We start from the raw sequence: 14486 nt of genomic DNA, 5'->3' as shown, positions 1-14486 counted from the left end.
TCATTTAATAAATATAGCAAAAAAGCCCATCACTACATTTCCCAGAATGCTTGCAATGGTGAGGGGAAGTGTCGTCTCAAAGGTAGGCTACTTAAAGGAGCTGCAGCTCAAGCCGCTGAAATAGACCAATGCGGGAGGGTGAACCTGCTGTGGCCGCGATGGGACAAGCGCAGAGAAATGACAGTCTGTTCTGGAATTGGGACTAAATTATACCCAAAGGACAGGGATCGAGGAGGGAGCCTGGTTGGGTTATCGGACATTCCATGATTAGAATTAAAATAGTTTTTTATTAGTTGATCTACAAGAAGATAGAGATCCAAACGGAGAGGGGAAAGTTGACCTGGTTGCCTTTGAATGTTGCGCGGTGTTCATTATAATAACCGACGATGAAATAACTGTACATTGAAATGTTACCACTACTGGACCTTGCAATTGATCGTAACAATAAAAGAGAAAGGAACCAACTGGGAAGATAACGGAATTACCACTCAAACCACGTGCGCACGCATATAGGGCAGTCCAATAAACTGTCTTGGGACAAGTCAAAAAGACGGTCTTGCCTTGCATTGTCCAAAAGTGTGGTGAACCTCTATTTTTTTAATAGAATATATTGGGTTTATGCTACAACAGGCCTTTTGCAATGATACCTACGTCCAATTGTTTAATTTTAAGCTAACCGTTTCACTTGCCCTATTGCCTTTTGCATACCATGTCTAAAATGTTCGTCGACTTCGGGTACGGACAGCAATATTTATTCTTATCCCTCATATAATCCCTGTGCATAGAGTTATTGTAGGATTGCACGCGGGCTGTGTGTCTGTTGCAGTGAAGACCGTCAGCAACTTATTCTAGATGGGTTATTTATGTACATGCACCTCATGAGATGTGCACCTCATTTAGTCATAATGTATTTTTGATGTGACATTGTTATAATTGTCGTAACACTGGGGTCAGTGAAAGGGGGCTTATTACTGTGGCATTAAGTGTTAATCGTTTATTGTTACATAATTAAGACGTTGCTCAATGCAAGCCGTTGCTGGCTGCAGCCCTCTTATCCACACAAAAACACATTTTTTGGGGAATAAAAACCTTTCACCAGTGACCGAACTGGTGGCTTATGGAAAACAGAATGCGTATCCGAGGGAAAGTTGATTTTACGCACACTCAGGAGGATAATGAAAGTGGAAATGAATAGGCTCACAGATGAGAGGCGCTGAGCTCCGCCAATATGACGTCGAAATGTTACGTTAGCAGTTTTTGTAAATTATGCGTCACAATTAGCTATTTCGTCTGCTTTATTAGATCACAAAGTAGGCCTAAATGTGAATCTTTTCTGGTGTACATCTCCGATGGTCGCAAGTTGCCAGTGATCGCGGGCGACCTCAAGCTTCTTGTGGGGGTGAAACAGATCACACAGCACAGACATCTGAATAGGCACTTCTATTGATGGAGGAAGCTTCAAGACGCGGAAAAGAAAGTTGCATCGGCCCTTTTTTGGTGATGTGAGCGGATCGCTAACGAAAAGCAGAAAGCATACTGCTGTGAATGTATTCACAACTGTACCATTATTGAGTAAAACACTACATTTTCCCTCATAGTGTTGGAATACAGAACTGGTTGCAAAATGCATGGCTTTTATGAACATGTCAGCAAAGTGATAGTCTAGTCATTCTCAACGGAGAACAGTGGAGTGGCCATTTGCCAGTGCCACCCTTTTTCGTTTTTTTGTATTTTTTAACTATTGAAAATATGGATGCAATTGTGAATTAGTTGCTGTTTCCATGCGTCTTCTCCTCCAGATCTCAGGACGTTGTTTGTGGATTGTGTTGCTATTTAATGCAATGGGCTGTATCCAGAGTATCAGGTGTAAGCCCAAGTGTTTCCGTGAAAGTATCATCGTTCTCGAGGTGAACTCCTCCATCGACTCCAATCCAACCAGCATCGACGAGTCATCCAACGTGGTTCTGCGCTATCGAACACCGCACTTCCGAGCCTCTGCTCGAGTATTAGTGCCGCCGGTGGCCGGTAAAGAGACGTGGACTGTTGGCTGGATTCAAGCATGCAACCACATGGAGTTCTACAACAAATATGGAACCAAAGGGATGTGAGTATCAACCTAAACTCAACCCACATTACAAGGGAACGTAAACAACCATGTGAAATGTAGGTGTAGGCCTACTTCAAGCTCACCAACGGTGCAGGTGATGGACTAGGTTACTTAGGGCTACAGTCTGATCAGGTGCAGATGCAATCACATTTGAGTAGACTAAGACCAAATATAAATAACCCTGAATTAAAATTCCAGACCATACCTGCCATCCGTAATCTACTTCATTTTTCATATTCACCTCTCAATGGCGCTGGGGCTTTGACACCTCCAAGATATTTTTGGAGATTGGGCTAACTTCAGAACGTCAACGGTCTACTGTACCTCGATGCTGGAACACACTTGCGTCATGATGACTTCCCGAGAAAAGTTCGAGAAATATATAGTGGAAATTAGGAAAGGCAGAAAAGCCAAGACACATTTTTATTCATATTGCAAATCCATCCTTTTGCGAAATCAAATCAATTATTAGATTGAAAAAACCAAACCATCAAGACTTTACAAAAATCCACTTTTATATCCCATGTCCATGGGGATAAACCTTATGCCCCTATATCATTGAAAGCCTCAAATAGTAATAGGTAACTTTAGCCTTTTGGATAGATATGTAATGCATACACGAGTGTACAAAACATTAAGTACAACTTTTTAATATTGAGTTGATGTTGGAACATTGCTTGCTTCCATTTAGCCACAAGAGCATTTGTGAAGTCGAGCACTGATGTTGGGCAATTAGGCCTGGCTCGCAGTCAGTGTCCCAATTCATCCCAAAGGTGTTTGATGAGGTTGAGGTCAGGGCTCTGTGCAGGCCAGTCAAGTTCTTCCACACCGATCTCAGCAAACCATTTCTGTATGGACCTCGCTTTGTGCACAGGGGCATTATCATGCTGAAACAGGAAATAGCCTTCCACAAACTGTTGCCACAAAGTTGGAAAGAATCGTCTAGAATGTCATTGTATTCTGTAGCGTTAAGATTTCCCTTCACTGGAACTAAGGGGCCTAGTCCGAATCAACAGCCCCAGACCATTATTCCTCCTCCATCAAACTTTACTGTTGGCACTATGCATTCGGGTAGGTAGCATTCTCCTGGCATCCGCCAAACCCAAAATCGTCCGTTTGCATATATAGTGTATCAATTCACTGTCTCTGGTGCATAGAGAGGTGAAAGTGTCCCTGAAGATGCAGTACGCTTTAGCACTGTTGGATTCTATAGAGCGGTGGTGGGCAAGGACTGAGTCCACAATTTTCTCTAAAGCCAAGGCTTTCATAAACACTCTGTTAAATTGATCCATTCAAGCTGGGTTTCATTGTTAGGTAGGCTACTGGAGTCAACAGAAACTGTATGGTATGAGAAATCACATTATTTTCCAAATATTACGAAATTAGTTAAAGTGAGCTCAGGCAGTTAGCTCAAATTGACTTCCCCCTGTCTATTGACAGATGTCTGTGACTTATACAAATTCAGTTCGTCCCACATCCTGTGGCAGGGGACCATAAGTTGACGTACAGTGCCTTCAGAAAGTATTCATACCTATTGACTTATTTCACATTTTGTTGTGTTACAGCCTGAATTCAAAATTGATTATTATTTTTATTCCTCACCCATCTACACACAATACCCCATAATGACAAAGTGAAAATATGTTTTTGGACATTTTTGCAAATGTTTGGAAAATTAAATACAGAAATATCTCATTTACATAAGTATTCACACCCCTGAGTCAGTACATACCTTTGGCAGCGATTACAGCTGTTGAATCAATGTTTGAAATTCACTGCTCAACTGAGGGACCTTACAGACAATTGTATGAGTGGGTAATAGAGATGAGGTAGTCATTCAAAAATCATGCTAAACACTATTATTGCACACAGAGTGAGGCCATGCAACTTATTATGTGACTTGTTATGCAAATTTTTACTGCTGAACTTATTTAGGCTTGCCATACCAAAGGAGTTGAATACTTAATGACTCAATACATTTCAGATGTTCATTTGTTATTAATTTGTAAACATTTCTAAAAACATAATTCCACTATGACATTATGGGGTATTGTGTGTAGGCCAGTTACACACAACATCTCAGTTTAATCAATTTTATATTTAGGCTGTAACACAAAAGAATGTGGAAAAAGTGAAGGTGTGTGATTTTTTATTTTATTTATTTAACCAGGCAAGCCAGTTAAGAACAAATTCTTATTTACAATGACGGCCTAACCCGGCCAAATCCGGACGACGCTGGGTCAATTGTGTGCCGCCCTATGGGACTCCCAATCACGGCCGGATGTGATGCAGCCTGGATTCGAATCAGGGACTGTAGTGACGCCTCTGGCACGGAGTTGCAGTGCCTTAGACCACTGCACCATCGGGAGTGAATTCTTTCTGAAGGCACTGTATATCCAGAATGCAGAGGGTTAATCTTCAACCGTTGCAGCATGGGATGTTTCGGGTCTGCATGTCAAAGATTACACACACTGTCCCAATACTACAATCCCCAACATGACCTCCTCCCCTTGCCCTAGTCTGGCTATGTCAAATCAAAATCAAATCAAATGTAGTCACATGCGCTGAATACAACAGGTGTAGACCTTACAGTGAAATGGTTACTTACGAGCCCCTAACCAACAATGCAGTTTAAAAAAAAAACGGATAAGAATAAAAGATAAAAGTAACAAGTAATTAAAGAGCAGCAGTAAAATAACAATAGCGAGACTATATACAGGGGGGTACTGATACAGAGTCAATGTGCAGGGGCACCGGTTAGTTGAGGTAGTATGTACAGTTGAAGTCGGAAGTTTACATACACTTAGGTTGGAGTCATTAAAACTCTTTTTTCAACCACTTCACACATTTCTTGTTAACAAACTATAGTTTTGGCAAGTCGTTTAGGACATCTACTTTGTGCATGACACAAGTAATTTTTCCAACAATTGTTTACAGACAGAATATTTCACTTATAATTCACTGTATCACAATTCCAGTGGGTCAAAAGTGTACATACACTAAGTTGACTGTGCCTTTAAACAGCTTGGACAATTCCAGAAAATTATGTCATGGCTTTAGAAGCTTCTGATAGGCTAATTGACATAATTTGAGTCAATTGGAGGTGTACCTGTGGATGTATTTCAAGGCCTACCTTCAAACTCAGTGCATCTTTGCTTGACATCATGGGAAAATCAAAAGAAATCAGCCAAGACCTCAGAAAAACAAGTCTGGTTCATCCTTGGGAGCAATTTCCAAATGCCTGAAGGTACCACGTTCATCTGTACAAACAATAGTACTCAAGTACAAACACCATGGGACCACACAGCCATCATAGCGCTCAGGAAGGAGACGCGTTCTGTCTCCTCGAGATGAATGTACTGTGGTGCGAAAAAAGGACCTTGTGAAGATGTTGGAGGAAACAGGTACAAAAGTATCTATATCCACAGTAAAACGAGTCCTATATCGACATAACCTGAAAGGCCGCTCAGCAAGGAAGAAGCCACTGCTCCAAAACCGCAATAAAAAAGCCAGACTACGGTTTGCAACTGCACATGGAGACAAAGATCATACTTTTTGGAGAAATGTCCTCTGGTCTGATGAAACAAAAATAGAACTGTTTGGCCATAATGACCATCGTTATGTTTGGAGGAAAAAGGGGGAGGCTTGCAAGCCGAAGAACATCATCCCAACCGTGAAGCACGGGGGTGGCAGCATCATGTTGTGGGGTGCTTTGCTGCAGGAGGGATCGTTATGTTTGGAGGAAAAAGGGGAAGGCTTGCAAGCCGAAGAACATCATCCCAACCGTGAAGCACGGGGGTGGCAGCATCATGTTGTGGGGTGCTTTGCTGCAGGAGGGACTTCACAAAATAGATGGCATCATGAGGTAGGAAAATTTGGTGGATATATGGAAGCAACATCTCAAGACATCATTCAGAAAGTTAAAGCTTGGACACAAATGGGTCTTCCAAATGGACAATGACCCCAAGCATACTTCCAAAGTTGTGGCAAAATGGCTTAAGGACAACAAAGTCTAGGTATTGGAGTGGCCATAACAAAGCCCTGACCTCAATCCTATAGAACATTTGTGGGCAGAACTGAAAAAGCATGTGCAAGCAAGGAGGCCGACAAACCTGACTCAGTTACACCAGCTCTGTCAGGAGGAATGGGCCAAAATTCACCCAACTTATTGTGGAAGGCTACCTGAAACGTTTGACCCAAGTTAAACAATTTAAAGGCAATGCTACGAAATACTAATTGAGTGTATGTAAACTTCTGACCCACTGGGAATGTGATGAAAGAAATAAAAGCTGAAATAAATAATTCTCTCTACTATTATTCTGACATTTCACATTCTTTAAAATAAAGTGGTGATGTCCGGAATTGTGAAAAACTGAGTTTAAATGTATTTGGCTAAGGTGTATGTAAACTTCCGACTTCAACTGTAGATGGTGAACAAATTTTAGGTGGTTATGTAGGTAGAGTTATTAAATTGACTATGCATAGATGTAGCAGTGGTGTAAAGGGGGGGGGGGGGGGGGGGGGGCAATGCAAATAGTCTGTGTAGCCATTTGATTAGATGTTATGTCTTAAGTCTTATGGCTGGGGGTATAAGCTGTTTAGAAGCCTCTTGGACCTAGACTTGGCGCTCCGGTACCGCTTGCCATGTGGTAGCAGAGAGAACAGTCTAGGACTAGGGTGGCTGGAGTCTTTGATAATTTTCAGGGCCTTCCTCTGACACCGCCTGGTGTAGAGGTCCTGGATGGCAGGAAGCTTGGCCCCAGTGATGTACTGGGCCGTTCGCACTACCCTCTGTAGTGCCTTGCGGTTGGAGGCCGAGCAGTTACCATACCATGCAGTGATGCAACCAGTCAGGATGCTCTTTATTGTGCAGCTGTAGAACCTTTTGAGGATCTGAGCACCCATGCCAAATATTTTCAGTCTCCTGAGGGGGAATAGGTTTTGTTGTGCCCTCTTACAAATCAGACTACTGGGGCATTCTTCTTTTGAACCCCAAACCAGCTGAAATGTGTTGCTTAGATGAAATAGGAGAGGCACATTTAGTTTGGCCATTGATCTGCCCAGAATAGAGGATGTGTGCAGTATTTGTGCCATATGAGGTGATAGCTGCTCTGAGATGTGTGTTTGTTTGTTTGTGTGTGTGTTTGTGTGTGTGTGTCTGTGTGTTAATCTCTCACACTGGGCCTAAAGAGCCACTGAATGGAAAAAACAAAATAAAACAAAAACAAAAAAAATGATGCTGTGTGAAGATTAGAGAGACGTCCCTCGGCTCTGCAAACAAAACATAATATGAAAAGAGAATAGAGAGGGTAGTGAGCGAGAGAGAGCGAGAGAGAGATGAATCTGGTATTAACAGATCCTTCTCTCTCTCAGAGCAGCTATCACCTCAGATGGCACAAATACACGTCTGTTGGGTTCTTCCTAGTATCTATTTCAATAGAGCACCTCCCATGGTTTTGAATACAGTACTGAAAATAGTATAGTACTATAATAAAATACCATCTATAAAGAGTAGGTAGATCCTGTAGTATCGTTAGGCCTCCAATAGAGGGAGAAAGAAAAGGCCAAATGTTCTTGCTCTGGGGCATGTTCTGTTCTCATGAAACCATGTGTTATCCAGATAAAAATACGGGGAGTGCTTTGTTGGCCATTGTCTGTAGTTGTTGGCCCTTCACAGTGAAATTGATGTTACAATTTGGCTCCTGTCAGAGATATATTTATAGATGTAAAGATTGCTCAAGTTGTTTTAGAGCCAGATCGATAGAGAGGATAGTGATTTGTAGCGACAAGAATGGACATGGATAACGGACATGGATAACAGACACGCACGCACGCACGCACGCACGCACGCACGCACGCACGCACGCACGCACGCACGCACACACACACACACACACACACACACACACACACGCACACGCACACGCACACACACACGGGGGCTTGCCTAAAGATCACAATCTAGAACCTCTTTGAATAAATCAATAAATCAAATTGATTTATAAAGCCCTTTTTACATCAGCAGTTGTCACAAAGTGCTTATACAGAAACTGAACCAATGTCCATGCAGACCTGTCATTTGACTAATCACACTATTATCTACAGCAGTTCTGCTGATCCTCCACTTCTGGGAGAAAGGTAATTTTCTTCCTGCCGAGGGGGCGGACAGGATTGTTTATCAGGTGCCTCTGTCCCACAATGTCACCCGCTACGTCTCAATACTACAAAATTCACCTTCACTTAATTCACTCAGATCTGAATTAAGGGTGGACGAGGCAAAGCAATCCCGATAGGCTTAGGACATATTGCTTTCACCTATCCTGTGTTGACAGATCATTGGTCAGTGAGAAATGAGAAAAGGAAGCCATTTGAGATCATTGACATGCATCTACAGTGACTTACTACACAGGAGTGGGTTAGACAGGCGGGGAGGCTGTTAACAATGGGAACCTGGGATGTGCTGTGATTGTGCTGCCCTGCTTCTCAATAACAAACCCACTCAGCCAGGCTGTTTGAGCCTCTCAGGGAGATAGTCTCCTCCACTTTTATCCTCCAGCCATTATTTAACAGTGGGTAAGAGCCTATTACGATTGACACATCTCTCAAATAAGTTTTGTCAGGAAAGCAGCAACCAAATGCAGAGAGATTCCCACGTGTAAAACAAGTCTCCCCTTCTTGTTTCCACTTCCAGGTTTAAAGGAATAGTTTTTCCAAAATTCACATCAAAAAAGTGCTCTAAATCGAGTTCCGTTGACAGTTCACACCATCTGTTGTGTAGATTTAGCTATATATACACACAAGGATACTTCAATCCCATATGAATGTGAGTGATTGGCACTATCTTTGATTTTGTCGTGAACTTTAAACCTCACTCTGTTTTTTAACCTTAACCTTTTCCACTTCCAGGTCGAGCTGGGAACTCCCTGACCTGCGGGATGGCAAGATCCAGGCCATCAGCGACTCGGATGGCGTCAACTATCCTTGGTATGGCAACACCACGGAAACGTGCACCATTGTGGGCCCTACCAAGAAGAACACCAAGTTTACGGTCAGCATGAACGACAACTTCTACCCCAGCGTTACGTGGGGAGTTCCTGTGAGCGACAGCAACATGCCGCAGCTCAGCAGCATCCGCCGCGACCAGAGCTTCACCACCTGGCTGGTGGCCATCAACCAGGCCGAGACCCTGGTGCTGCAGACCATCCGCTGGAGGATGCAGCTCCACATGGAGGTGGACCCGGACAAGCCTCTGGGCCAGAGGGCCACGCTGCGTGAGCCCGTGGCCCAGGAGCAGCCCCACATCCTGGGCAAGAACGAACCCATCCCCCCCAACGCCATGGTCAAGCCCAATGCCAACGACGCTCAGGTGCTCATGTGGCGGCCAAAGACCGGGGAAGCCGTCGTGGTCATCCCGCCCAAATACTGACTGACCTCTGGAGGTTAAACGCTCTTTCTCTTCTCCCACTCCTCTACCTACACCTCACTTTTCCTTTCTTCTCTTTTTATCTAATTTCCTTTTCCTTTCTTCTCCTTTTAACCTTCCCTCAAGCTCCTTGCCTCTATTTGCCTCTACGTTTCCTATCTCTTCTCTCGCTTTTTGTAAGAATTGAGCGAGAGAGGGAGAGAAAGTGAAACAAGGACAAGAGCAGTTTGGAGAAAGAGGACACCCGTTGCCTATAAGTGGGAGCTGGAGCGGACTTTAAAAACAGGAATGAACAAACTGCAACCATTCTACCTTCAATCTGGGTCGGGTTTCACTGTGCTAGATGAAGTCATTGCAAAAAAATACCCACAGAAACTTTGCATTTTTTGTTGCATTTTGGGGATTGTAATTTGGGAGGGTTGGGGAGTGTGTGTGGGTTGAAAAAATAACATAGTATTTATGTTCGTGTTTATGTACATGGTACATGCACAAAGTTGTGTTTTTATTTATGGTCTTGGAGAGAGTTCACTTTTTGTGAATAAGCACTATTCTGTGCTCTACATGAGGGATAGTGAATACGAACCACATCGGGGAGACATGTAGTTTTAATACTTTTTTAAACATGCGAGACATTCAATCCATGCTGCCTTAAGTTTACATCGCTTTTAACTTTTAGCCTTTAATCATGTGCAATGCAATATTCCTTCACATGTCTTGTCTCTTCTTCCATCCAGATTGTTGGTGCTGTTGTGTGTGGGTTTAGGAACGGAATAGTGGCAACAGAGTGCAAATTATACCGTGACATGTTTTTATGGGCCTAATAGTAAGCACATGTCCTTTAACAGTTTAAATATATGACCTTTTAATGTGGTATGTACACAACCAGTCACGATGGTTTCATCTGATTGTCAAACAAATCTCTTCAAAAAGTAGGCTACCTGCACATGTTCGTCCACACCAAAATAATTCCAGCATCCCAAACATGTGCACCCATTTGATATATGGAAAGAGGCATCTGTTACAAAACACCAAAAAGTGTAATGACATTCAGCAATTGTAATTTTTGTAGAAATATTTACCACTGTAGCAGGACAAATAGCATTTTAAACAAATAGGAGAATGGTTAAATTAGCATTATTTATGGGGTTACAGGGAACCAAATTGGGTCCTAATACTGCTAGAACTCTTTACTCCCACAGAACATACAGACAAATCATTCAAACAAACCCTTTCACAATGCCAGTTTGCTCATCTCATCAATGCAAACGCACATGTTATGTTTGGCAGTGTAAAAGGTTTTCTGACAACATTCAAACCCATTGAGAGTGACATTCAGCTGACATTCAGATAGACAGCAAGGGTTGTCAACAACCTCCCTTTACAGAGAGAATACTGTCTTTCATCATGTTATCTTTTATTTGATTTATCACCACTCCCTCCATCTCAGGGCCCCTGCCACTGTAAAGTGTTTGTCACACACACCTCCCTCGCCCCATCCATCCATCCCTCTGCCTTTCTTCTCTCCTCTCTACAGCTGTCAGAAGAGAGGGGCATGCTAGCACCTAATCAATATTGGTATTAATAAGCAATCACAGCAAGCAGTAGCCAGGGGAAATTACTGTGTTTCAAATCCCGGGGCAATAAGACAGCAGTCCTCCATGCAATGCTATTGGAGATAAATAATCTTGGCTTTACGGTCCCTGTGTGTGGGGTGGCTCTGCAGAGGTTAACTGGATGTAGCCCACTGCCCTCCCTCTCTATTCTCTCTCCTTGTCCCCCCCCGCTCCCCTCACCCTCTCTCTCTCCACTTCTGATGTTCGTCCCCATTCACCCTGTCTCCACTTTTTCCTCTCTCTGCTCCCCTCGATCCATCTCTCTATTTCCTCCATCCCTCCTCTCTTCACCCTGTCCTCTGTCTTCCTTGTGTGGAGGAAGGGCAGGCAGTAGTAGAAAAGCGAGGCTCAGCCTGGCATATAGATGACCCACTTGAGGGGTAGCCACTGACAGTTGTAGCCCGCTGTAGAAATGTGGTGTTTTTTCCCTCCTCTCGCAGGGATAACGCACAGAGCCCCGGCTAGCTAAATACCTCCATAAACGGGACAATGTCTAGTCATTCATTTATCTGTGGGAAGGGCGGCTTTACCCCGGGCTGAAATCTCTCTCATGGAGGAGGGAGGGAGGGGGTGTGGTAGAGGGACGACTGTGGGGCAGAATTTGGCATCAGGCTTTTTTATCTCCTTATAACATCATCAACGACAACAACGAGCTAAAAAAAAAAGGAACAGGGACCGATGTTTGTGTTTTGTAACACTGGGGTCAAGCTGTCATTTTGAAGTGGTTGAGAAAACAGCATCTCCACTTTTGTCACTGATGGTATTGTTTTAGTATAGATGTTATGCCATTTTGGTTTGATATTTTTTGGAGGCAAAGCTTTCTTGGTAGAGTAATATTACCATCAAATGCCACCAACAACTGGCCAAAAATGTGTTGAGTCATCATTGTTTCCTTTGTTATTTTAGCCTACCTCGTGGTTTGGTTTATTTAAAATTACTCAAATCTGTTGACATCTCAACCAAATATCAACCTTAATTTGACATCTTTGCCTGATGAGAAAAGACAGAGCAGCCAAGTGTGTAGCAGCTGAACATAATTAAAAAAGAGACAGGGTTAGGAAACCAGATAGACTGATAGCCTCGCCAAATGAGATCTTCAGTATGATAGCTATGATACAGTACGTATACTGCAGCTCTCCCTTGTTATAATTACATTTTGGACCCGCATAATAGCCTAATCAGATGGCCCTCGTTGCCCCGTGTCAGCTATGTGAGATAGCCGCTGCTCTGGACTCAATCATCTGGGCTGAGGGAGGAGGGAGGAGGGGACTGGTGGGGGGGAAGTGCTGCCATTATTATATCTGCTGTGAAATACTGAGCCCCCTTCAGATGCACTGTGTTGGGCTGTGCCAAGGGTGGCTGGAGTGATATATGATGGGCTCTTAGGGCTAGAGGGCAAAGGTCAGTGTTAGAAGGGGTGGGGCACACACACAGTTGTCATAAGACAGCAGGGACAGAGGCCCCCGGGGGCGGTCTCTCCTTGCATCCTATCGGATCGTCACAACATCACACTGGGACCGAGTGTGAACAGCGCTTATTGGCAGAGCACGTGGTCCCCAGCAAAACACACACACGAGAGGGAGGTCACAGAGGAGACGCTTGCCTCAATGTGTCTCTGATTCTGACCGTGTTGTTGCTACTGATGAGGCCATCTCATAATGTACAAGTGCTTCCTGGAAACACGCCTCTAACTGAGTTCTGTTTTTAAAAATTGACATTTACGTAAACGTTCTTATGAGATTACGATGCCATCATTGAACGAGTGGAATTCATGGACTTCATGTTTCTCCTTCTGGGGTTGTGCCACTGGGTAGAGCCTTCCTTTCCTAAACCCACAACTCCTAGTTGAGGGCTACCACCTTTTCTATGGATCTTTATGTAAAAGAGTCCTGTAAACAGTCCAGCAACTCTTCATAGACCAGCAGAAAAGATTTCGCTTTAGTTCAACCAATAACAGGCCCAAGCTCACTCTCAGGATCACCCACCATTGTTTCCTATCCTTTGCTATTGGCTTACCCCATGTAAACAAGAGTTGATTGGATATTCCATTTGTCTGTCCATCTTACCATTCGCTCCCTTCACCTCTGACTAGGTTTTCAGACGAGTAGCCCTATGGCTAACTGTAGCAGATTATACACAATAGGCTATGTATTTCTAATTTCTTTGGGTTTGTTGGTTTGTCTTCTGAAAAATGCTCTAATATATTTCACAGCACTGAAACAAAAATACAGTATTTTCTTTTTTTGCTTTGTCATTGACACTGATACTCAATACTTGAAAATGGAACAGTACTGGCAAATATTTAAAACTGTGAAAATGCACAATGATAAAAAAAATACTGAAAATTAAAAGAGTGGTATTTTTCATGAATAAAAAAAATGTGCAAATGTTATTTGTTCCCTGGCATCTGTCTCCTAAAGTGTTGTGATGGGAGAATATGCACACTGTGACATGGTGATTATATCTACAGAAGCGCCTTGCCAAGATGCTTCACACACACCCACAACACCCTAGCTTTGATCAACTCTGATACCATGTCATACTTTATGAAGGAAAAGAGTTGGTGACACTTATTTGAAAGTCTGCTTATAAACTATTTCTTAACCATAATCAATAGTCAAATATCCATTAGTCAACTTTGGAATACGTAATATACCATCTATTAACATCAGTAAATACAGTAATTTTCTTGTTATTTTTTCACTAAGGCAGACTTGGTTTAGAGTTTGAGAGTATTAATTTAACTCCCTATTGAAGACCAGAGGCATTCGTCCTTCCCCTCTGCTCTGGCCCTGCTAAGATGAATTTCCAGGCTTTGATCAGAATGCCAGAGCTTTAATGGGCAATTACCACTGTATGTATTTGACTAATTTGTCTATTCACCCCAATCTAGTGTTATACCTGTTAACCCTTTGACGCATACGATCATGTATTTGTGATCATTGTTGAGTGGTCCCTGCAGCGAACGATCTCAAATATGTGATTGGAACAGTAGCAACAGAACATATGACGCAACAAACGCATCTAAATAGCATTGATGTCTAAACAGCATCTACATTTTTTTTTTTGTACTGATGGAAAATAAAGATCTTAAACTTTATTCCTCAATTTGAACTTTTATTGTAAAAGATAAACGCGAAATTCATCATCCAAGCATCACACGGAACACATCCACAGCCAAACTAATTCCATAAACCAGTCTAAATAACAGGTTGCGCTGATAAAAAAACAAAACATAAGTTAGCGACCTAACAGCTAGACTAGTTTACAATGTACCACATCTCTGGTGAGCACAAGAGACTACTGTAATGTTGTAGACGCATATAAACAAAGTCAAAGATGG

General features: G+C 42.8%; 1 protein-coding gene across 1 annotated transcript; it reads left to right on the top strand.

The window, feature by feature from the left end:
* Window positions 1-1841: 1841 nt before the first annotated feature.
* LOC120020924 (protein FAM78A-like) lies at window positions 1842-9533 on the top strand. The gene is made up of 2 exons (XM_038964561.1): window positions 1842-2104; window positions 9014-9533. Exons 1-2 carry the CDS (start codon window positions 1842-1844, stop codon window positions 9531-9533), a joined length of 783 nt encoding a protein of 260 aa, XP_038820489.1.
* Window positions 9534-14486: the final 4953 nt, after the last annotated feature.

Source organism: Salvelinus namaycush, chromosome 26, assembly GCF_016432855.1.
Source record: "Salvelinus namaycush isolate Seneca chromosome 26, SaNama_1.0, whole genome shotgun sequence".
Lineage (NCBI taxonomy): Eukaryota > Metazoa > Chordata > Actinopteri > Salmoniformes > Salmonidae > Salvelinus > Salvelinus namaycush.
The sequence above is the reverse complement of the archived record's forward strand: the minus strand, read 5'-3'. Positions and strand labels throughout refer to the sequence as shown.

What these genes read in the sequence shown, in the direction of transcription:
- LOC120020924 (XM_038964561.1), top strand. Translation starts at nt 1,842, where the DNA reads ATGGGCTGTATCCAGAGTATCAGGTGTAAGCCCAAGTGTTTCCGTGAA. An exon ending in AAATATGGAACCAAAGGGAT is followed by an intron (nt 2,105 to 9,013) that starts GTGAGTATCAAC and finishes TTCCACTTCCAG; the next exon opens with GTCGAGCTGGGAACTCCCTG.